At 42.4% G+C, this 25,647-nt stretch overlaps 1 protein-coding gene across 2 annotated transcripts in view; it reads left to right on the forward strand.

Annotated features, from left to right (window-relative positions):
• The window catches only part of gli2a (GLI family zinc finger 2a), a 374,584-nt gene that overhangs the window by 70,528 nt on the left and 278,409 nt on the right, over positions 1–25,647 (forward strand). For both annotated transcript variants that reach the window (XM_052013099.1, XM_052013121.1), the window contains exon 3: positions 24,022–24,169. In XM_052013099.1, the coding sequence (XP_051869059.1) occupies positions 24,052–24,169 (118 nt within the window). In that variant the 5' untranslated portion in view covers positions 24,022–24,051. The remainder of the gene's footprint in view (positions 1–24,021; positions 24,170–25,647) is intronic.

The following is a 25,647-nucleotide window of genomic DNA, read 5'->3' on the forward strand; positions in this document are numbered from 1 at the left end:
TCCTCGTAACTCCTCCCAGCTTCTTTCGTTCACCTACACACGAGGGGCAATTTACAATGGCCATTTAACCTATCAACCTTCATTGTGGGAGGAAACCGGAGCACCTGGAGGAAACCCACACTGTCACAGGGAGAATGTGCAAACTCCACATAGACAACACCCAAGGTTAGGATTGAACCCAGGTCTCTGGTGCTGTGAGGCAGCGACTCTACTCGCTGCGCCACTGTGCCACACCCATAGCAAAGAAAAAGAAAAAAAGAAAATGAAAATCAAAAACTGCATTTGTTGGAAATCTGATATAAAAACAGGAAATATTGGATAAGCTGCTTCTGTGAAAAGAAAAACAGAGTTAATGTTTCAGGTAGAAGATACTTCTTCAGAACTGGATAAGAAAAAGACTTGTATGGTGTTGTTCAGAAGCTTAGGACATGTCCAAGTGCTTTATAACCATACTCTACTTTGAAGTAGAGTCACTGATGTTTCGAAGGACACATGACAGCAAGTTTGTGCAGAGCAAGCACCCATAAATAGCAAGATACCACAAATAAAATTGACATAATGGTCACGTAATCTGTTCCTTAGTGGAGTAAATATTCGGCAAGACACCAAACGGAACACTCAAAATGGTGTCTAGGAATATTTCCTTTTCATTTGAGAGGTTGAATGGACCTTCCATTGCAAAAGATAATAATTCTGATTGTGTTCACATTCTTAATACTATCCCAGAAAGTCAGGCTTGATTATACAGACAAGTCCCCATTGTGAGACTTTAACCCACCAACATCTAATTCAAAGAGTGAGAGTTCTGTCATGGAGCCACAATTACCATCAGGGGGCCAAGTTGAGGAACAGGGTGATCTGTGGCTGAATGGAGATACAAGAGACTGCAGATGCTGGAATCTGGAGCAAAAAGCAAACTGCTGGAGGAAGTCAGCGGGTCAGGCAGCATCTGTGGAGGGCAATGGACAGCCAACATTTCAGGTCAAGATCGTTCACCTGGACTGTCCAGGTGATTTGTGGCTGACCTCAAACTCATTGCTGGCTGCTTGTGATTTGTTTCTGTAGAGGATGCTTCTGAGTTACCAGCAAACACAACTACTTAAACACAGCAATTCCCTGCAAACATTTGTAATCTGAAAAGGAATCACAGAAAATTCCCTGTCGAAACCAAACTGACTAAAAAGTGATAGAAAGGAATAAAGGTTTTTGTACCTCTTGGTTTTTGTTTCACGGAATGTGGGCATTGCCATTCTGCGCAGAGTTTATTGGCCATCCTCCATTGCCCTGAAGATGTGAGCTACCTTCTTGAACCACTAAGGGTTTGATGCAGTTGAACGGTTTGCTCAGCCATTTCAGAGAATCGCTCTGAATCAACCAATCACTGTGAAATTGGAATCATACATGGGCCAGACTGGGTAACAACAGCAGATTTCCTTCTCTAAAGTGAACCAGATGCGTTTAGCCACAATCCAGTAGTTTCATGGCCGTACCTGTTGCTTGAAGATTAGCATTTAATTAGCAGCAGCACATACAAGTGGGCCTTGTTAGAATTCATAGCTCATTGTAAATGGGCTGTGTCCTAACCTCAGCCCCAGCACACATGCACATACACATTCCTGCAAGTTGCTGATACCCTCATCATGCTGGCTCCCTCCCACAGGTAAGGCAGCAGATGAAAGGCAGCCAAGCTTTCACAGGCAGCGCACAGAATTGAGAGCTTGCTGATCCTGCTGGTCGCCTCCTTAATGTGCGAAGCCCACATGCTATTGGGAACTGGATAGAAAGCAGAGCCTCTGTTTCTTTAATGATGATGGATCTTGTGGCAGTTTTTCAAGTCAGCATTTATTCTGCAGAGAGTAAATGCCAGTGCACCTATTGGCAGCTTCTTATTTTTTTCAGTGGGCTATATTTACACATGTCGGAGACTAGTTAGACAGTGTGATCAGCTGCTTTGTCTCCTAAAGGGGAGGCTTTCAATCTCAAAAGTCAACTCTGTTTCTCTCAAGTGGTTAAGTGAGCTGTGGTCTAAACATCTATAAAAGAACATATCAACCTAAACAGTTTAAGGCTGAATAATACATTAAAATAAATCTTAAAAAAAAGCTCCAAGAAGATTGATCAGATAGTTGGCTTTAAAAAAAATCTATTTAGACAGAGAATCGCATCAAATGACTACAGTTAGGTTTGTTGTTTTGAAAAGCAGGAAAGCATTTCCTCCAAGAGTATTAGGTTACAAAGTGTTCCAGCACAGTGCTTTCAAAGACAACAAACCTGGAAGGAAAATCATTAATCATTTCACTGAGCTTAATCCTGCATTTCAGAACTGTAGCATTGTAATTGCATTCAAACTTTATCTGGGGATATTGCATGTATTGTGCAGCATGCAAGACTTTCATTTAACTCTGTCTATGTACTGATCAGCGGAAAGATAGGACAGATAGGTAAGAAGGGAGGAAAACACCATGTATTAAATACGTCGAGCTTTGACAAATGCATAATTTATTTTGCAAAGAATATGAAAAGCGTCTTTCCATCCAGATTCGGTTCCTGGGAGGAATCACTTTAAAAGTCATACTTCTAGCTTATTCTGTTGCTCAAACACAGTTTCACACCTCCTTGAGTGTTCGCAAGAACTTATTTTATCTCTGTGTTTCCTGATTGGCTTAGTTGGTTGTTTAGTATTGAGAACTCTGGGCTTGAAGACCAGGACGGTCTCAGTTTTGTACTTCAATAGCTTGATCACATACAGCACTCTTGGGAGCTGGCCTCAGTATCCTTTAGCCCACAGGGAGAAGTTACCGACTGCTTCTGTTCCTTAGGTCATGTGTTTAAAGGGAATCTTGCAGGTCATGATACTGACCAGGTTTAGTTTCTCTGTTTTTCAATGAGGACCATACTTTGGAGCTAAGTGTCAGCTGCCTTGCGTTAGTCATCCTGACAGTGCATGAAATGCCCATGGCAATTTAACTTGGTGGAAATTCTCTTGTCTTTAAGCTGCAAGGTTGCAGGCCCAAGTTTCATGTAGAGTGCTGCATTGCTGGATGTGTTGTCTGTTAAATTTATGTTAAACTGAGGTCCAATCTACCTGGTTAAGTGGATGTAAAATATCCCAAAGCCTTATTCCTTTTTCTAGTATCTGAATAGAAAATGTTGGAAATACTCAGCAGGTCAGACTTTGATCTGTGGAAAAAGAAACAAAACTAATGTTTAAGGTATATGGTCTTTTATCAGAAGAGAAAGTTTTCCATTTTTGAAGATAGGTCACTGACCAAAAACAGAGTTTCTTTCTCCACATATGCTGCCTGATCTACTAAGCACTTTCTATATGTTGTTTTTGTTTAATTGATTCCTTATTCATTTTGTTCCTTGTGAACAGGTTGGCTGCTGTACTTACCCGCAAAACAACAGTGACAACACTTCTAAAGTAGTGTAGTGGCTGTGAAACCCTTTAGAAGTCTAGAGAGTATAGTGGGTGGTAAATAATAAAAGCATCTTTTACAATTTTTTGCTTCTGCTCTGTCCTCTTAAGTGACCTATGATATAGCCACATAACCAAAGAGCACAACTTTCAGATTACTAAAAATCAAAAAAAATACACATTAGGGTTATTTTTACACTGGGGAATATCCAGCATTAGTGGAAGCAACTATGGAATGAAGAAGTTGGGAAGCTTTAGTTGTCTTATGGGTAGGAAAGGTCTAACACCTTTAAAGTGGCCACCAGGGACTCCTAAATTATCAACCTCGGTTTTGTGTAGGTTGCCCCTCATTCACCCTTACAGTGCTGGGTGTTGGTTACCGAAATAAAGGTTTATTCCAGCTTTTAAGCAGGTTCCACTCCAGAAGAGCAGGAAGATGAAATGGAGAAAATAATATTACAATAAGAATAGTTTATAAAAACATAGAACATAGAAAAACTACAGCACAATTCAGGCCCTTCGGCCCACAAAACTGTGCCGAACATGTCCCTACCCTAAAAATTACTAGGCTTACCCATAGTCCTCTATTTTATTCAGCTCCATATACCTATCTAACAGTCTCTTGAAAGACCCTATCGTATCTGCCTCCACCACCGTTTCCGGCAGCCCATTCCATGCACTCACCACTCTCTGAGTGAAAAACTTACCCCTGACATCTCCTCTATTTCTACTCCCCAGCACCTTAAACCTATGTCCTCTTGTGGCCATGTAGTTAATGGCCACATGTAAGACACATGTAATTAATAATGACAAATTTACAAAATAAGCAAAGTAATGAGCTGGAATATATGGCAGCAGTTGAACACTGAATGCAGATCAAGGTGATCTCGATTCAGTTAAAAACTGGCAGTTAAAATGCTGTAGCATTCAGAAAGGCAACAAGGCAAGATGAATCCATTCAAGGCATTAGCCATCTGAAAAATCTGCATTTCACCAAATGTCTGAAGCATATGCAAAGTGCTACAGATCAATTTTTTAGGTTTGTCATGCAACTTCTGGGAAATAAGGCAGGGTACAACTGGACACATTGATGATGTACCTTGTATGTTCATAGAGCCAGATATGTCATTTGCTGGCTGTGCAGTTATTGGTCATAGAGTCATACAGCATGGAAGCAGGCCCTTCAGTCCAACTTGTCCATGCCGACTGTGTTGCCCAGTGAGCTAGTCCCATCTGCTTGAGTTTGGCCCATAGCCCTCTAAACCTCTCCTAGCCATGTACTTAAATAGATAACTTTTAAATGTTGCTTATTTGCCCACTTCAACCATTATTTCTGGCAACTCATACTAAACACCACCCTTTGTGTGAAGAAGCTGCCCCTCATGTCCCTTTTAAATCTCTTGCCTCTGATCTTAAACCTATGCCCTCCTGTTTTTAGCACCCCTTCCTTGGGAAAAAGACTTTGTGTTTTCACCCTTTCTATGCCTCTCATGATCTTATACACCTCTATCAAGTCACCCCTCAATCTCCAATATTGCAGGGAACCTCCCCAAGTCCAGGCAACATTCTGGTAAATCTTTTTTGAAGTCTCTCTAGTTCAATAACATCTTTCCTATTATTTTAATAGTGCAAAAATATATGTTTTTCAGTAGGTCCTTTGTAAGTTGGGAAGGAAATGTTTGTTGGAAATGCATAAATGTGCAAATAATATCTTCCTCCTCCAGAATCATATTCTAAGAAGTTATGACCAAAGTCAAGTTATCTTTCTACCATGGATGGAACTCTTGATTAACTGGGAAAGAAGCACCTGATCCCAGTGGGAAAAGATAAATTTCTTCACAAAAGTGGAAGAGAGATATATTCTGGTCAGGGCTCAAGCAATTTGCCCTTCTTTGAAACAGTGCAATGGGATCTTTGGCATCCAAGTGAGAGAGCATACGGCTGTGATTTAACGCCTCAGCCAAAAGTTGGCACCTGTGAGAAGGCAGCACTCCCTCAGTGCTGCACTGGAGTGTCAGCCTTGGTTACGTACCCTGGAGTGGGACAAATCCACAAGCATTGCAGTGCAGGCATTCTGTACTGTGCACAGCCAACACTAATCTCCATTCATTCTCTTGGGTTATTTTCTTCTCATTTTCATCTGTTTTGGCTTTTGTTGAAAGAGCATCATGGAAAAACAGAGTGAGAGGTAAAAGCAAAGAGAGAGCAGCACAGTGAGAGGGAGAAAGGAGAAAGATACAGAATAGTATGGAATTTACAGCATAAAAGTAGGGCATTCAACCAGCAGGTCAATGCTACCATTTATGTTCCATGTGAACCTCCTCTCACTATATCAATAGTTCACTATATTAGTTACTATAATAGTTATTATAATAGTTCACTATTAGTTCACTATATCAATATGTCTCCTGCAATAGGGAAAGTAAACCAAAAAGGAGGGTAATGTCATCAGTAGAAATGGGTTAAATTGACAATGTTAGCAATACTGCTCTACTCTCTCTACATTCTGACTGTGTGGCTAGGCACAGCTGAAGTGCCATCTATAAATTCGCCGATGACACCACTGTTGTTGGCAGATTCTCAGATGGCGACGAGGAGGCATACAGAAGTGAGATAGATCAGCTGGTTGAGTGGTGTCACAACAACAATCTCACACTCAATGTCAACAAGACCAAGGAATTGATTGTAGACTTCAAGAAGGGGTAGTCGGGAGAACACACACCAGTTCTCATTGAGGGGTCAGCGGTGGAAAGGGTGAGCAGCTTCAAGTTCCTGGGCGTCAACATTTCAGAGGATCTATCCTGGTCCAACACATTGATGCAATCATGAAGAAGGCATGCCAAAAGCTCTACTTCATTAGGAGTTTGAGGAGATTTGGTATGTCACCAAAGACTTGCAAATTTCTACAGATGTACGGTGGAGGACATTCTGACTGGTTGCATCATCGCCTGGTCTGGAGGCTCCAATGCACAGGATTGCAAGATGCTGCAGAGGGCTGTAGACTCAGCCAGCTTCATCATGGACACAACCCTCCCCACCATCGAGGACATCTTCAAGAGGCGATGCCTCAAGAAGGCGACATTCATCATTAAGGACCCTCACCACCCGAGACATGCCCTCTTCTCATTACTACCATCGGGGAGGAGGTACAGGAGCCTGAAGACCCACAGTCAACATTTTAAGAACAGCTTCTTGCCCTCTGCCATGAGATTTCTGAATGGTCCATGAACACAAACTTGTTATTCCCCTTTTGCCTCATTTATTTTTGTAACTTATTGTAATTTTTATGTCTTGCCCTGTACTGCTGCTGCAAAACAACAAATTTCACGACATGTCAGTGATAATAAATCTGATTCAGATTCAGATTCAGATTCAGATTCTGACACAGCGATGCTGGTAAGAAATCTAACTTACTTTTACCCTTGGCCCTCAGTCCCTTTCTCCCTGCTTTTCTATACAGATTGTGTGAGGGAGGAAAAACCAGAAAGAGAAAGTGAGGGATAGATAGAACATCTATTCTGACATTGAACAGGAATTTAAAGAGAGGACAGAATCGGTATTTCAGATCAATGACCTTTCATCACTCCTGAACTGATGCATGGTCGATGGCCTGAAACTTGTTTCTCCCTCCATAGATACTTTTTGATCTACTGAGTATCTCCAGCATCTTCTGTTTTTATTTCTGCACAGTGGCGCAGCTAGTGGAGCTGCTGCCCGACAGCTCCAGTAACCCGGGTTGAAATCTGACCTTCGGTGCTGTCTGTGGGGAGTTTGCATGTTCTCCCTGTGACTGTGTGAGTTTCCTCCAGGTGCTCTGGTTTCAGATTCAGGTTAGTTTATTGTTACATACACCAGGGTGCAATGAGATTCCTTGCTCGTGTGAAACTCAAGCAAGGAATAGTAAACAGTATACATGGTAATAATAAATACAACAGCAATGAGCACAAAACAACAGAATGGTGCAAAATATAGTGGTGCAAACTGAAGTAGTGCGAAAAGAAATGTTAAAGTGACAATAACGGAAGAGATAAAATTAAAGGTGACCTCCCACATCCCAAAATGATGAATGATAGAAAAATAGGGGGCTATGTGGGAGGGAAAGGTTAAATAGATCTTAGATCAGGATAAAATGTCGGCACAACATTGTGGGCCAAAGGGCCTGTACTGTGCTGTAGTGTTCTGTGTTCTATGTTCTGTGTCTACAAGGGAGTCAAGGGATTTGGGAAGAAAGTTGGAATATGGTGTTGACGCCAGGATTGGATCAGCCATTATCTTAATAGTGGAGCAGGCTGGAGAGACTGCTGTTGGCAAACACTTGGCCAAGGAGGAAAAAGAGACAGAGATTGAGGGAGGCAATTCCAGGATAGTTTCTAATTGATCCGCCAATGGTAGGAATGATTAAATTCAGGGGGGAGAAAGAGGGCAGAATTGGAGGAGTTCAGATTCCTTAGGGATGGAGGGGAGGAGGGGAGATACCATGGAGGGAGTAGAAAACCAGGATCAGGACTTTAAAATTTATGGCAGCATCTTTGTAATGAGAAGAACACCCAATGTTAGTGATGCATCAGCTGTCTCTGTCACTCTCGATCCCATCACTCACTCAGTCTCTCTGAATCATTTTAATACTGGTGCATTCCATCTAGACACCCCCATTTCAGAATGGAGAACAATCCCTGCTGGCACTACACAGCAAGGCCTAAATTGACATTTCCTGGCACCTGCGCATCAGTGAGACAATACACCAGAATTTGGACTCTGCATTGAAGTCATCAGCTCCAATATTAAAGAATTAACTTAAAATTTATATTGGGGCTTCTAAAACAAGGATTAAGCTATCACTTCAGACTCACTGTGTTAAGAGTGACGATCCCAGCTGTGATAACGCTGGTTGATAGCACCTCTGTTGTTCCTGATCTGTTTGTTTAGATGAAGCACTGTTTATTTTGCTTCCCCAGTGGAACACTGCAAGGAATTTCAGAGCACAAGAGGCTTCCCCAGCTGCTGATAGTTTGTTTCTTGAACCAGAAATAGCGATAAAATAGAGAGGGGTGGTGGGGTTTGAAAAAGCACAGATCAGGATCCATGGACATCACTGCAGTAGGTTTCTGATAAAATCACTTCTTTACATAGGAGGTGAAAGTTGTTTCTCTATGCTGTTGGTTTTATTAAATGGAGTTTTTATGGTGTGACAAGATTACTATTGTGAAAACCAAAAACCACACAAAAAGCTGCTTTATTGAAATGTCTCAATGGTGGAAGCACATAATCCTTAACATTGAGACATAGTTCAACTATGTTTACATTGCAAAGCAAATATACAACTCACTTAAAGGTAATCTGAATATCTGTGTGAGATGTCTTTTACTGGGATAGCAATTCACTGCTCATACTGGAGTAAATGTGTTCCTTAACCAAACCGTGATGAACTCCCGTGCAATAAAAGAATCACAAAATATGACTGGATAATTTTCTATGAGCTGCTATTTGGCACTATACAGACCTCAAGAGAACAAATTGAAAATGCCTCACGGTAGCGTAGCGGTTAGTGCGACACTATTACAGCGCCAGCAATTGGGGTTCAATTCCCGTCGCTGTCTGTAAGGAGTTTGTACGTTCTCCCATGTCTGCATGGGTTTCCTCCGGGTGCTCTGGTTTCCTCCCACATTGCAAAGAAGTACAGGTAGGTTAATTTGGGTTTAAAATGGGCGGCGCGGACTCGTTGGGCCAGAAGGGCCTGTTACCACGCTGTAAATAAAATTTTTAAAAAATTAAATTTAATTTTGTGGCAAAGTGGATCCTTTTTTGGATTGGATTAAATAAATAAATACATTTTGGGGAAATAAATGAAACAAAAAGGCATGTAACAGTGTGCTACCTTGCATACCATCAAGGCAAGCAGATGAATTTTGTTTTGGAGGATGTGGAGTTCCCGATTTGAGCACAGCAAGATACCACAAACACCAATGTCATTATGGCTCAATGTTCTGTTTTAGTGATGTGAAAACACTTAAGGAGCGCTACTCCTCAATGAGGGGTCTTCTACATCCATCTGAGAAGGCAAATCTCAAACAGTTGCACCCTCAGCCCTCAGTTCACCATTGGAGTGTTAGCCCAGAAATTTTATTGGGTGTTTTATTGCACGTGTTCCTGGATTGGAGCGTTCTTATTTAGCAAGATGAGTGCTACCCACTGAGTCACTGTTGACACTAATGAGCAGGAAGTCATTTCTCTTGACTAGGCAAGTTCCTGTATGACATATGATATGATTGTGTATTGATTGTAGTACTGAGGTCCCTTGGGCTGTTTTGCCACATTAGAGGAAGGATATAAGTGCTTGTTGTTCTTCTTAGTAATGAACTAACAATCCCAAGTTCAAACCCAAACAAGGCAAATGCAAACTTCATTTGGGGAGTACTGTGGGGTCATTTGGCATGGTTCTTGATGAGCCAGCCATGCTATTACCTTATGTGATTTTTGTATGTGTGTATGAGTTCAATCAGTCTGGTAATTTGGGGGGAGAAGGGGTTAACAGCAGGAAATAATGACAACAAAAAAATTGCTAGGTTGTTGTAAAAACCTAGTTAGTTTACTGGTTTATTAATGAACTTCAGGATAGGGAACCTGCCACCTCTACCTGGTCAGACCTACATGTGGTTCCAATCATACACAGCATGACAGAGTCAGAGTTTCCTTTGATGCGATCTTGCAAAGCATCTAGTTGCTGCTCCTCACATAAAAGGTCCAGCACCTTCCCCAAGGCTTTCATAAGTGCCAATAAGTGAGTCCAAGAGACCAAACAATAAAATAAAAATCAATTTCGCAGGTACAAAGCCAAAATGTAGTAAATCTACAGGACAAAACTGCCCTTAATTCAACGCAAATTGGTACTAAAACAACAGATAATTCTGGCAACGTTTAGCAGGTCAAGTAGCATCTGTGGACAGTGAAACCGAGTGCACATTGGAAAAAGTATATCATGAATTTTTTTGAAATTTATTCAGTCATGAGATGTGGACGTTACCAGCATTATTGCCCCCTCTGAGCCAAGGAGGTAATTAACGGTTACAACATGTGCAATTCTGGTCGCCCCATTACAGGAAGGATGTGGAGGCTTTGGAAAGGGTACAGAGATGTTGCCTGGATTAGAGGGTATGAGCTATAAGGAGAGGTTGGACAAACTTGGGTTATTTTCTCCGGAGTGTCTGAGGCTGAGGGAAGACCTGATAGAAGTTTATAAAACTATGAGAGGCATAGGTAGAGTAAACAGCCTGTATCTTTTTCCCAGGGTTGAAATGTCAAATACTGGAGGACATGCATTTAAGGTGAGGGGGGGGGGGGAGGTTTAGAGATGTACAAGGCAAGTTTTCACACAGAAAGTGGTAAATGCCTGGAACGGGCTGCCATGGGTGGTAGTAGAAGCAGATACGATAGTGACATTTAAGAGGCTTCTGGATTGGCACATGAATATGCAGGGATTGGAGGTATATGGATCACATTCAAGCAGAAGAGATTTAGTTTAATTTGTTATCGTGTTCAGCACAGACACTGTGGGCCGAAGGGCCCTGTACTGTTCTATGTTCTATAAAAAACAATCGCATTTGTGGGTCAAGAGACACAGATGGGTTTGACCCAGGTAAAGTTGGGACATTTCCTTCCCTGAAGGGAATCAGTGAGTCAGATGGGTTTGTACTGCAATCCAACAGTTCTGTGGCCCCTGTTACTGAAACCAGCCTTTTGTTCCAGACTTATTTAATTATTTGGATTTAAATTGCCTAGCTAGCAGGCTGGGATTTGTACCCACAGCACAGCACAGAAACAGGCCCTTCGGCCCACCACATCTATGTCGACCTTTTTGCCCATCTCCACTAATCCCATTTGCCCGCATTAGGACTGTATCCACCTATGCTTTGCCTATTGAAGTGTCTGTCTAAATGCCTCTTAAATGTAGTGATTGTGTTTTAGCTAAAAGGAGAGGTTGGAGCATCAGAGGCTGAGGGGCAATCTGAAAAAAGTCTATAAAATAATGAGAGACATAGGTAGGGCAGATGGTCTCTCTCCCAAGATAGTAATGTCAAATACTAGAGAGCATAGGATTAAGATGAGAGGTGGGAAGTTTAAAGGAGATTTACAAGGCAGGTGTTTTACACAGAGAGTGGTAAATGCCTGGAAAGTGTTGCCAAGGGAGGTGGTGGAAGGAAATACAACAGCAACATTTAGGAGGCAATTAGACAGGCACATGAACAGGCAGGGATTGGGGGGATATAGATCATGTGCAGGCAGATGGGTTTAGTTAAAATTGGCAGGGTTGGCACAGACATTGTGGGCCAAAGGGCCTGTTCCTGTTCTGTACTGTTCTATGTTCTATCTGATTCCACCACTTCCTCTGGAGGTGCATTCCAGATATAATTTACTCTGTGTAAATTCTTACCCCCTTGGATCCCCTTCAAACCTCCTACCTTTCACCTTATACCTACGGTAGTGTAGTGTTTAGCATAACTCTATTACAGCGCCAACGATCTGGGTTCAATTCCCACCGTTGTCTGTAAGGAGTTTGTACGTTCTCCCCATGTGTCTGCGTGGGTTTTCTCCGGGTGCTCTGGTTTCCTCCCACATTCCAAGAAGACGTACGGGTTAGAAAGCTGTGGGCGTGCTATGTTGGTGACGGAAGAGTGGCGACACTTGCGGGCTGCCCCCAGCACATTCTCAGCAATTCAAGAAGGTGCATTTCACCGTGCGTTTCGATGTACATTTGACTAATAAATAAATCTTATTGTCTTGTCTTATCCTTGCCTTTTTCTCTTTGATCCCCCACCAATGGAAAAAGCTTTTAACTCTCTTCCCCTGTCCATGCCTCTCATAATCTTATAAACTTCGATCAGGTCACCCCTCAGCCTCCTTCACTCCAGGGAATACAAACCCAGCCTATCTAATCTCTCCCCATGACTAAAGTCAAGTTATGGGGCCAGGCTTCTGTATTTTAGAGTCATAGAGCCATTCAGCATGGAAACAGGCCCTTTGGCCCACCCCATCTGTGTTGACCACCAAGTACCCATGTACATGAATCCTTCAGTCATCCCTATCATTTTCTCCCACATTCCCATCAACTCCCCTCAGATTTTCATATTCACCTACACACAAAGTCAAAGTCAAGTTTATTGTCATGTGCACAAGTACATGTGTGCACAGGTGCAATGAAAAACCTACTTGCATCACAGGCATGTAGCACCATTCACAAGAAAAACATGAATTAAACATAAATGATACACAATTTTTACAAGAAAACACAATTAGAACAATAAAAACAAAGCCCTTTGTAGTGCAAAGTGGTCATAGTGTTGCTATACAAGATACAAGATATTTATTTATTAGTCACATGTATATTGAAACACACAGTGAAATGCATCTTTTGCTTAGAGTGTTCTGCAGGTGTCACCATGCTTCTGGCGCCAACATAGCATGCCCACAACTTCTTAACCCGTACGTCTTTGGAATGTGGGAGGTAACCGGAGCACCCAGAGGAAACCATGCAGTCACGGGGAGAATGTACAAGGGGTTGTGCAGGTTGGTTCAAGAACCAAATGGTTGAAGGGAAGTAGCTGTTCCTGAACCCAGTGGTGTAGGACTTCAGGCTTCTGTACTCCTGCAAGAAGATGGTATGGCCCGGATGGTGGGGATCTTTGAAGATTGATTTGCTTTCTTGAGGCAGCACCTCATGTATGTACCACCGATGGTGGGGAGGGATGTACCCGTGATGCATTGGGCTGAGTCCACTACTCTCTGCAGCCTCTTACATTCCTGTGCATTCGAATTGCCGTACCAGACCATGATATACTCGGGGTAATTTATGCAGGGTAATAATCCACCTACCCACACTTTTTAGGATCTGGGAGGAAACCGGAGCACCCAGAGGAAACCCACGCAGTGACTAGGAGAACATGCAAACTCCACACAGAGATGTGAGGATTGAACCCAGGTCGCTGGGGTTGTGAGGCTGCAGCTCTGTTAGCAATATCACTGTTCCAATAATTCCGCCACAAAGTTACTGTGTTCATGATCACAGATAGAAAGAGCTCACAATAATAACATACCTTTCACAATCTCTGACCTTCCTGAAGTGCTTAGCAGCCTATGGTATACTTTTGAAATGTAGCCAGTACTGTTATGCGGGAAACGTTTCAATGAACCTACATCAGTGAACAGAATGAGTAGTGTTTATGAAAGTATAGAGCTGGGGGAGGAGGAGGGGTTGGGTGTTGAACAAAAGGGATAGGTCAGTGATAAGATGTAGCAGATGAGTCATTAAATAACAATAGGGATGGCCCCGTGTAAGGCAAAAACAGGCCATAATGGCACTAAATGGTCACTTAGTAAAGACCATAAAGATGCCTGAGAAATAGGCATGCTTGTGAACTGGGGGCTGTCCTTCAGTGTTTGCAATTACTTGACACCTTTTAGGGGCAGGATGAAAGGACTTCTAACCTGCATCTGACCCAGGAGCACTCAGTAGCAATGTCAAATATAAAATAACTGGGCTCATGTTCCACTGATTGACCACCACAATACACAGGAAAAGAATAAATAGCTGCCAGTCCCTTAACAAAGGATCCTCCTGTAAATTCACTTTCTCTCATGTGTTTCTTCCTGTGCGCGGGATGAAGAATAAATCTGCTTGTAATTCTAAATAATTATTTGCAGATATTTTCCTCCAGAGAAAACACAGTAACCAAACATCACAGTAACATTCCTAGCATTTGGTTGTATCCCACTTCTTTTTTGGTTTGTGACCAATTTACCATTAGGCCAAACAGCTTTCAAAATTGTTTCATTTAAATCTAACTCCCAAACGGTGTATATATGAATATTAGTTATATGTAAAGCAAGCCGAGACAAACTTATGTGGGAAAATTATTTATTTTCTCCCTAGTGCTTTCTTACTTCTCTGTTTTTGACTTGCTTTGATGGCTAATCCCTTTCATCGTGATTCCACAGTGCAGCCCCCTCCCCTCCCTCACTGTCTGACCTGTGTCTATCCTTTTGCTAACATAGAACATAGAACAATACAGTACAGAACAGGCCCTTCGGCCCACAATGTTGTGCCAAACTAATTAAACCAATGACACTGAATTAAGATTTCTTTATTAGTCACATGTACATTGAAACACACAGTGTATGCATCTTTTGCGTAGTGTTCTGGGGGCAGCCCACAAGTGTCGCCACACTTCCAGTGCCAACAGAGCATGCCCACAACTTCCTAACCCGTACGTCTTTGGAATGTGGGAGGAAACCAGAGCACCCAGAGGAAACCCACGCAGTCACGGGGAGAACGTACAAACTGCTTACAGACAGCGGCGGGAATTGACCCGGTCGCTGGCGCTGTAATAGCACGGTACAGTAGTGTAGCGGTTAGCGTAGCGCTTTACAGCGCCAACGGCCTGGGTTCAATTCCGGCTGCTGTCTGTAAGGAGTTTGTACGTTCTCCTCGTGTCTGCATGGGTTTCCTCTGGGTGCTCTGGTTTCCTCCCATATTCCAAAGACATACAGGTTAGGAAATTGTGGGCATGCTATGTTGACGCCGGAAGCGTGGTGACACTTGCGGGCTACCCCCAGAACTCTACGCAAAAGATGCATTTCGCTGTGTGTTTCGATGTACATGTGATTAATAAAGATATCTTATCTTAGCATTATGCTAACCGCTACACTACCGTGCCTGCCAATCTAATCCTTCTTTCCCGCACATTGACTATATCCCTCCATTCCCTGCATATTCTAAGAGTCTCTTAAACGCTCCAATGATATCTGCCACTACCACCACCCCAGGCCCCCACCACTCTGTGTAAAAACCTTGGCCCACACATCTCCTTTGTACTTTCACCCTCTCACCTCAAATACATGCCCTCTGGTACTAGACATTTCAATAATGGGAAAAAAACCTAGCTGTCTACTCTATCTATGCCTGCATAATTTTATAAACCTATCAAATCAGTTAACCTTTTTGAAATCTAAATATTGCTAGCAACACCAGCGTGTATTGTGCTTCCCTAATTGGCCTTGAGGAGGAGGTGGTGAGCCATATACTTCAACTGCTGCAGTTCTTGCAGTCCAATATTGGTCATTGGCTAGTTCCAAGATTTGGACCCAGTGACAATGAAAGGACGGTGATATCTTTCCTAGTTGGGATGCAGTGTAACTTGGAGGGAAACCTGCTGGTGGTGTTGTACCCATGTCCCTGCTGCCCTAGTTCTTCTTGTTTGTAGAGGTTGCAGGTTTGGGAGGTGCTATTGGAGTAGCTGAGGTAAGTAATTGTAGTGCATTTTATAGATGTTACAAACTGCAGCTTTGGCAGTAGAAAGAATAAAGGCTTCAAGGTTTAAAGGTTAAATGGGGTACGAATCAAGTAGGCAGAATCCCAGCCTCTGACCAGCTCTTGTAGCCACAATATTTATGTGGTGGTTCTCATTGGCTTTCTGGTCAGTGGTGAACCCCAGGGTGTTGGTGATGAAGGTCTTGACACAGAATGTCAATTTATTTCTTCTGGGCTGTGGTCTCAGTGGGGTTTGTGGCCCAGACCATAATTCCTTGCCACCATTGCTGCTAAAAGAGGAGTGGGAAAATGGGAAAGGGAGGAAGGAAAGGGAGGAAAGTGGGGAGGGAAGAGGAGAGAGGAGCGGGAGGAGCATGGAGCAGGTTCAGGGCGAGGAAGGGGCATGTATTAAGAACCGGTACGGTAATGAAGGAAACCAGAACAGAGAAAGTAAAAGAATCAGATATTTAATATGATTAGCATTGAGTTTACATCTCCTTAACATCCAACTGTGTTGGTTTCAATTGACTTTCATTGCAAGGGAGATTTCATTTCTACTAAAGCCAACTTTATCTTTTTTGGAGTAGATTATTTTAAGAGGCTTGACTGAAGTAATCAACAGCTAATTCCTGCTTAACTGGACTTGTGTTTGAAGCTTTAGCATTCCCTCCTGGATGTGTTAAAATACAGAAAAAATTAAATAAATATTCGAGTGATATCCATCAATTTCCAGCCTGTGGGTAGACGCTTGAGTTAAGAGCTGCACTTAGTCATACAAAATATGTGTACGTTGTGCAGACCACTTCCTTAATTGATAAATCATTTCGAAATCTTTTGTTTCAGAAGTACTTTTCTGTTTCCACTATAATCCTCCAACAATGCAGTGCTGAATCATGATGTCTCATTTACTATCACCAGCGCATTGATTTTGACCAGGTCCTAAAGTGATAAATCCTCTGTGACTGTGACCTAGTGCATTATTCACCCCCCTCCACCCCCTTCCCCCCCCCCCCCACCCCACCCCTGGGTCAAACTCTCTGTAACTTCAACACTCTCCTGGTCTGCTGCCTGTTATCTTTGTCCCGATCTGTCAGATGGCCTTTTTTGTGGCTCTGCTCTCAGCTATGGCCAATACACGCCCAACAAGGATTCCCCTGGCCTCCATCACACCCAAGCTGTCAGCTCAGGATCCTTCTTGGTCACATCAGTCTGCATCTGACTGTGTGGCCAGATTCTGCTCCAACTCCATCTACAAGTTTGCAGATGATACCGCTGTAGTGGGCTGTATCTCAAACAACGATGAAGGAGATAGAGAGCTTAGTGACATGGTGTCCTGACAACAACCTTTCCCTCAATGTCAGGAAAACAAAAGAGCTGGTCATTGACTTCAGGAAGGGGAGCGGTGTACATGCACCTGTCTACATCAATGGTGCTGAGGTCAAGAGGGTTGAGAGCTTCAAGTTCCAAGGAGTGAATATCACCAATAGCCTGTCCTGGTTCAACCACATTGATGCCATGGCCAAGAAAACTCACTCACACCTCTACTTCTTCAGGAGACTAAAGAAATTTGGTGTATTCCCTTTGACATTCATCAACTTTTATCAATGCACCATGATCCTATCTGGATGCATCATGGCTTGGTATGGCAACTGCTCTGCCCTGGACCACAAAAAACTGCAGAGAGTTGTGGACACAGCTCAGCGCATCATGGAAACCAGCCTCCCCTCCATGGACTCTGTCTCACTGCCTCGGTAAAGCAGCCAACATAATCAAAGACCCAACCCACCTGGGGCATTCTCTCTTCTCCCCTCTCCCATCAGGCAGAAGATAGAAAAGCATGAAAGCACATACCACCAGGCTCAAGGACAGCTTCTGTTCTGCTGTTATAAGACCATTGAATAGTTCCCTAGTATGATAAGATGGACCCTTGACCTCACGATCTACCTTGTTATGACCTTGCACCTTATTGTCTACCTGCACTGCACTTTCTCTGTGGCTGTGACACTTTACTCTGCATTCTGTATTGTTCTACATTGTGGTACCTCAATGCACTGTGTAATGAATTGATCTGTATGAACGGTATGGAAGACAAGTTTTTCACTGTACCTCAGTACAAGTGACAATAATAAGATAAGATATTTATTTATTAGTCACATGTACATTGAAACACAAAGAGTTACTGAGAATGTGCTGGGGGCAGCCCACAGGTGTCGCCACTCTTCCGGTGCCAACATAACATGCCCACAGCTCCTAACCTGTACGTCTTTGGAAAGTGGGAGGAAACCAGAGCACCCAGAGGAAACCCACGCAGACATACAGGGAGAACGTACAAACTCCTTACAGACAGCGGCGGGAATTGAACCCGGGTTGCTGGCGCTGCAATAGCGTTACGCTAACTGCGGCACATTCCAATTCCTATTCCACTATCTGTTGCCTGCACTTGTTAGGTTATAACCTTCTCTGTTCCATTTAAACCAAGAGAAAGTTTATTTTTAAGTCTCAGTCTTGGTGGTATCTGTGCTCATGATATTAGAGATGGGCACAGGTACCTATGGTGGACAGTGGCGAGGTTGTCAAGGTCACATGTGCTTTGTCCAACATTCCACGGTGCTCCATATTCAGCAGGTTGCAGTTCAACCCATCCTCAGTTAGATGAATAGCGGTTGAATGGACATGGAGTGAATATCGTGGGAGAATTTCCTTAAAGCTAATCTGAGTTAATGGAGCTGGGAAGGAGAGATGCAGCCATTTCTCATTGATCACCTTCCCATGGATGCAGCTTGACCTGCTGAATATTCCAACATTTTCTGTGTTTAGTTTAGATTTCCAGCATCTGCAGTTTTTTTTTGTTAATTGTGAGTTAAAGCAACATTTGTCTGAGATCTCATGCCTGTTTGGGAATGTTTCCATCCTGCCACATGGGAGACGTTTCATTGTTTAAATTAAAAGCATGATTCATATCCCAATGTCTTGCATATTATTCATTTCATTACAGATCTGTGGCATCGAGCTGATCTCAGGATAAACACAAGTCGAGTGACATTTACCCAACCCCAACTTTATATGTTTACTTGCCTTATGGAACAATTCGCTTCACTAAAATAACTTTCCAGATTTGAAAGAAAGCTGTGGTGTTTATAAGATAAATATTATTCTGATCTGTAAAGTTTAGTCCTGTAGTCAGTTTTTTTTAAACAAATATTTTAAACCTTTGTATGCCTTGCTCTCCTCTTTTGTTTCCCAAATGCAAGTTTGTAGGATTTGGGACAATGGGGAAAGTGTGGTACATTTTAAAAGAGATCAAGTGAAGAATTGAAATGCACTCTCAAGTAGGAAGGTTTGATTTTCCTGACTACCATTCTTCACCTCATTCTTTGCTTGTGCAGAGTAATTGCTGGCATTCCAAACTGTTCTTTTTAGTGCTGGGCAGTGTTATCTCTGCCAAATCTACTGCCCTGCGAGCAGCTCGAATAGCAGTGGGTGGGATGGCCCTACTGTGAGGCCCAATCAAAAATAACTGTGCCCATGATTTGATGTGACAACCCTTTGGGAATCTCAGTATGAACCACAGCCTGTTGGGGGCCTGAATCGAATCCTGGAATCCAATTAAATCACAGAGATATGGAACGAGAATCCTACAACTACATTGCATGTCTACTCCCAACATGACTAATTGGATTTTTCACAACATCAGACTGTCTCCTGATTATAAATTGATTTACAAACCTGCAATTATTTGCACAGAACAATGATATTGTTGGAAATATGCTATACATCTTAAAGAATGGTTTGATTTGACAATTGATGAACTTTGAAAAGATTGCCAATTTATTAATAAATAAATTGGTTTACATGCACTTCATCATTCATGTCCCCTAAGTCCATTCCTTGTCTGTTTTTCAGAACTCTGAATGTCTTGGAATTCCTACAACTTGAGCACTAGTTCTCTAAGTCACTTCCAACAAGACTGAATTGAATGTCTGTTTCATTAAATTCTGATACCTTCAGAGATCTGTGCCCAGTGGTCTACTTTGAGCTTATTATAGGAGGCAATAGGGTAAATATTTAAAGTGCTTGGGAATAACACTGTAAAGCAGATAGACTGCAAATTACCGGGTCTTTATTCACAGTTGAAATAAAATCAGGTAGTTTGTAAAACAGATGATCAATGTACAACACTGGCCTTATCCTGGCTAGCAAGTTGAAAGCACAACACAGGGTGGCTGTGCTCATGCAGGCTTTCTGAGTTGACAATAACGAAGTACCACTTTGCTGATTTGTCTGCACCAAGCATTTGGCGAACAAAGTGCGAACCATTGCCACAAGCTGTAATCTCATGGTCTGTTTTTTTACCTCTCTCTACCATTACTATCAAACTTGGGGATCAACCCTGGTACAATGACAAGTGCCGAAGAGCATGCTGAGAACTGTCTCGTGCTTACTTAAAAAATGATGAGGCAGCAAACCTATTGGACCTACAATACACGTGTGCTAAACAGCAAAAACAGCATGCATAGAAAAAGCTGAGCGATCTCAAAACCAATCGATCTGATCCAAGCTATGAAGTCCTATCATATCTAGCTGTGTTAGTGGTAGACAATTAAACAGCTAATGGGAGGATGGGGCTCCAGGAACATCCCCATCCTTAACAATGTTAAAGCCCAGCATGTAAGTGCTAGGGAAAAGGCTAAATCGTCCTCAAGAAGCCATTCGGACAGAAGTGTTGAATGGTTTCCTCCTAAGATCCTTATTGTCATAGAAGCCGGTCAACAGTCAACTTACATCACTTCACGTGATATCAAAGAACGGCTGAGGGCACTGGATATTGCAAAGGATGTTGGAACTTGACAAGCTCCTAAATTTTGTACTTTAAGATATCTTTATTAGTCACATGTACATCGAAACACACAGTGAAATGCATCTTTTGCGTGAAGTGTTCTGGGGTCAGCCTGCAAGTGTCGCCATGCTTCTGGCACCAATATAGCATGCCCACAGCTTCCTAAACCTTAAGTCTTTGGAATGTGGGAGGAAACCAGAGCTAACACCTGAACTCCAGACTTAGCACGGTAGTGTAGCAGTTAGCGTAACACTATTACAACACCAGCGACCTGGGTTCAATTCCCGCCGCTGTCTGTAAGGAGTTTGTACGTTCTCCCCGTGTCTACGTGGGTTTCCTCCGGGTGCTCCGGTTTCTGCCCACATTCCAAAGATGTACGGGTTAGGAAGTTGTGGACATGCTGTGCTGGCACCGGAAACGTGGCGACACTTGCAGGCTGCCCCCAGAACACTCTACACAAAAGATGCATTTCACTGTGTGTTTCGATGTATCTTATGTGACTAATAAAGATACCTTATCTTAGTTGCATCTCTAGCCACACTTGCATCTACTTGGCAATGCAGAAACTTGTCCAGGTATGTTCTGTTCACAAAAGCAGGACAAAGCTGATCCAATTAATTACCTCCCAATCAGCTTACTCTCCATCCAGTGATGGAAGCTGTCAGTTGGTGCTTAATCACCAATACCTACTGTCCAAGGCCTAGCTTGCCTTTTGCCAGGACCACTTGCTCCATATCTCATCAAGAACAGAATATGAGGTGCGAGTGACTTCCTTTGACATCTAGCACCGTTGTGGAATTACCATCATAGAGTCCCCCACCATCAATATTCAGGGGGTCATCATTGAGTAGAAACTCAAGTGGATCAATCAGATAAATATTATAGATACAATTGCAGATCAGAGGCAGGGAATTTTGAGGTGAGTGACTCACCTCCTGTCACCCCAATACCTTTCCACCACCTACAGGCATGATGGAATACTCTCCACTTCCCCGGATGAGTTCAGTACTGACAATTCTCAGGAAACACAACATCATCCAAGACTAGCAGCCTGCTTGATTGGCACCCCATCACCCATCTAAACATTTATTCCCTCTATCAATGGTGCATAGTGGCTGCAGTTCATACCATCTACAAAAGGCACTTCAGTTACCCACACAGGTTCCTCCAACAGCACTTCCTCAACCTGTGACCTCTACCACCAGGAAAGACGTGGACAGCAGGTGCATGGGAACACGAGCACTTGCAGACTCCCTCCTGATGTGACAACTGCTCTGCCCAAGACTGCAAGAAATTGCAGAGAGTTGTGGACACAGCTCAGTCCATCGCAAAAACCAGCCTCCCCTCCATGGAGTCTGTTTACGCTTTCCACTGCCTCAGGAAAGCAGTTTACATAATCAAAGACCCCTCTCCCCAGATGTTCTCCCCCCTTCCATCCGGCAACAGATACAAAAACCTGAAAATACATACCACCACGCTCAAGGACAGCTTTTATCTTGCCATTATAAGACTCTTGAACAGACTTCTTGTATGATAAAGATGAACTCTTGACTTCACGATCTACCTCGTCATGGCCCTTGCACCTCATTGTCTACCTGCACTGAACTTCCTCTGTGGGTGTAACTGTAACAGTATATTTTGCATTCTGTTACTGCTTTTCCCTTGTACTACTTCGATGTACTTATGTTTTGAAATTATCTGTATGGATGGCAAGCTAAACAAAGTTTTTCACTGTATCTCTGTACCTGTGACAATAATAAACCAATTAACTATTACCAATGACCATACGGTCTCTAATTCTAATTATCTTGACCGGTTAAGTTGGTAATTGATTCTAATTAAATTGTAATATCGCTTTATGTTTCACCCTCTTTCACTCGCACTTAACCCTCAGAAATATTATTGCACTTTTAATTTGTCTCTCCCTGGATCTTGCAGTCAGCAGAGGTGCTGATATTAATCCTATCAGTCTGGGCTTTAAAGGACAAAGAACAACATGTTTGCACCACCTGATCCATTGAAACCTCAATTTCCTTTGCATCACCTCTCAGTTGAGTTAACACAGCAATGACATGTAAAACAAAGTTTTTACTGTATCCTGGTACATATGACAATAATAAACTAATTACGAGTGACCAAAAGTTGCATACCATCCTCACCTGGAAGTATGTTACTGATCCTTTATTGTCACTGGGTCTGAATCCTGGAATTGCTTGTTCAATAGCACCTTCACCAGTAGGGCTTCAGTGGTTCAAGAAGGCAGCTCACGACCATCTTAGAACATAGAACATTACAGCACTGTACAGGCCCTTTGGCCCACGATGTTGTGCTGACATTTTATCTTGCTGTAATATCTATCTAACCCTTCCCTCCCACATAGCCCTCCATTTCTCTATCATTCATATGGCTATCTAAGAGTTTCTTAAATGTCCCTAATGTATCTGCCCTCACAATCTCTGCCGGCAGTGCGTTCCATGCACCCACCACTCTCTGTGTAAAAAAGTTACCTCTGACATCCCCCTTATACCTTCCTCCAATCTTCTCAAGGGCAATTAAGTAGGGGCAATAAATGCTGGTCTTGGCAATAAAAAACAGATTCCAAAAATAATTGGTTCAAAAAATTAATTTAAAAAAAGTCACCCAGCTTCCTTCATAACTGGGCAAGTGGATGAGAGGGTATGAGGTAAGGAAAAGAAAATGACACCTGTGAGAGAGGTTTTAATGTTTACTGTTGGGCAGAAAAATAGTTGTATAAGATCAGACACATGTGCAACTGCATCAGCTTGCAGCTATATAGCACTTTTGTCATAATAATATTCTAAAATGCCCTAAACTGCTTCACAGTTGCAACTATTACTCAAAGTTGGACACCTTGTCACATAAAAAGGCATTAGGATGGGTGACCACAAATTGGTTTTAAGGAGCGTCTTTAAAGGTGGAGAATGAGGTAGAGAGGTAGACATTTCTCTATTCACAAATGCCAATTTCCTGCAATTTCTATTTCCTATTTCTGAGTTCCCAAGCATCCACAGTATTTCACTTCTGTACACTTTAAATTGCCTTTGATCTAACCAGCAGATGTATTGTGACTAACAACCTTAATGTTGTAAACCACAGTGAGTAGGTCCAGATTGTATATTAGGGGAGAAATACATTGCAAAGGCTCCAGGTTCTAACATATCCAGCAATAGCAATCCTTTTACTTAGTTCTGTAATCATTGCCATTTAATGGCAATAAACATAGCAATCTGTGATCGTACTTGGCGGGGACAAAAATGGGCTCCTGTGTGCTACTAAACACCTTAACTAGTGGTCTTAATGTTTATTCAAGAAAGAAGCTATTTAATTCCTCACACACCCCATAATTGCACAGCATATAAATGTTTATCGCTCAGTTAAGAAACTCTATGCAACCTGTTACATTCAGTTTTCCTTCTATATTTATTGTTTGAACTTGGATCTTAGGTTCCGTTCACTGAACTATGACCAGCTACCATGGCAGCCCAAGCACAGACCACTGCCTCTGAAAAGAAAGAGGGCAAGAGTTCCATAATTGAAGGGGATGTCTTCACGGAAGCTAACAAAAAGTCAGTGGCCTCTGCAGCAGCACGAGGTATGTGTAACGCTTTATTGTTTGCAGGCTGTGCGCATGACTGGCATTTGCTGCCCATCCCTATCCTCCTTCAAACTGAGCAGCTTACTAAATCATCTCAGAAGATAGTTAAGAGTCAAACAAAATACTCTGGATTTGGAGTTGCATATAACTAGACCAGGTAGAGACAGCACATTTCCTTCATTAATGGATGTTAGTGAACCAGATGGTTTTTAAGAGCAGCCCTGCAGTTTCATAGTCTTGATTAGCTTTTTAATTCCAGATTTGTTTAATGAACTGATTTTAAATTGTTCAGCTGTCATGGTGGGATTTGAACTCATGTCTCCAGGTCATTAATCCAGGACTCTGGATTATAAACCCAGTGAAGTAACCATAATGAAACCGCACCACCATATGAGAACCTGCAGTGAATCACACCCTCCAATGCACAGAAAAAAGTAAATCTTATTCTCATTTATTCAACACACACCCTGTTTATTAGACAGGATCGTATTAGACTAAATCCGTTGTGGTAGGCAGCATGGGAGGGGAATGGTGTGGAGTTTAAACACGGGTACAGGCTAGAAGGGTGAAGTAGCATGTTTCCTGTGTTGTATTTTCTGTATAACTCAATGAAAGTGGTGAGCGGGCCCTGGTTGCAAACTGGCATCACTCATATCTGTGAGAATCTACTGACTAGTTAATGTTAGAACCAATTGGAAGAAGTATTGGAGGAGATGACTTGTGTAGTTACCACTAGCTTTGGATTTGGACCCTGTGGGTTTCCAGTCAGCCGAATCCTGCTGAGATGAATGCGACTCAACCAAGTTTGAGTAACCCTATGACTAACTTGTTGCACTCGTGTCTGGGTTTCCTGGATTCCACATCGTTATAGAGCAGTCATTTTGAATTCTGTTTTTTTTGTAGAGGTAATGGTGTAATCATTTATTTATTTATTTATTATATATCCGATAGAATTGGATGAGTTCATACACATTTCACTCAGAGTTTGCTCTTGACTTGTCCAAAACCCAAAATACTATAAACAACCCACCGCTGTATACGCTGTTTGTTCAGGCCTGGTTTCATGCCAGTGATGAAGTGAATCATCTGAATCCTTTGGCCAGCAGTTGATGTTACACAAGAGTTGTTACTTCCTGATATGTACATGAAAGGATGTTAATCTTTGGAACATTTGGATGTTCTTAGTTTAGGGATGAGTCTGTTCCCTCAGACAGCATGCATAATGTTTTCTTTTGTGAGAAAGGCATGATAGCTCAGCCCAGACATTTCTTTGGAGACTGACCTTGGTCATCATGTCTTGTAATCATTTGAACAATGTAAAAAATATGTGGTTGACTGAAGTTGGGATGAAGTGTTCTACAAACCTCATGTGGATATCTCAACTAGTGCCGCAATTAAGAGTAACATCTTATCATTGAGTTCTAGATCCATGATTCTACATTTCCAATGCAAAAAAACAAATTGCTGGAGGGACT

The sequence above is a fragment of the Pristis pectinata genome, chromosome 1 (assembly GCF_009764475.1).
Source record: "Pristis pectinata isolate sPriPec2 chromosome 1, sPriPec2.1.pri, whole genome shotgun sequence".
Classification (NCBI taxonomy): domain Eukaryota; kingdom Metazoa; phylum Chordata; class Chondrichthyes; order Rhinopristiformes; family Pristidae; genus Pristis; species Pristis pectinata.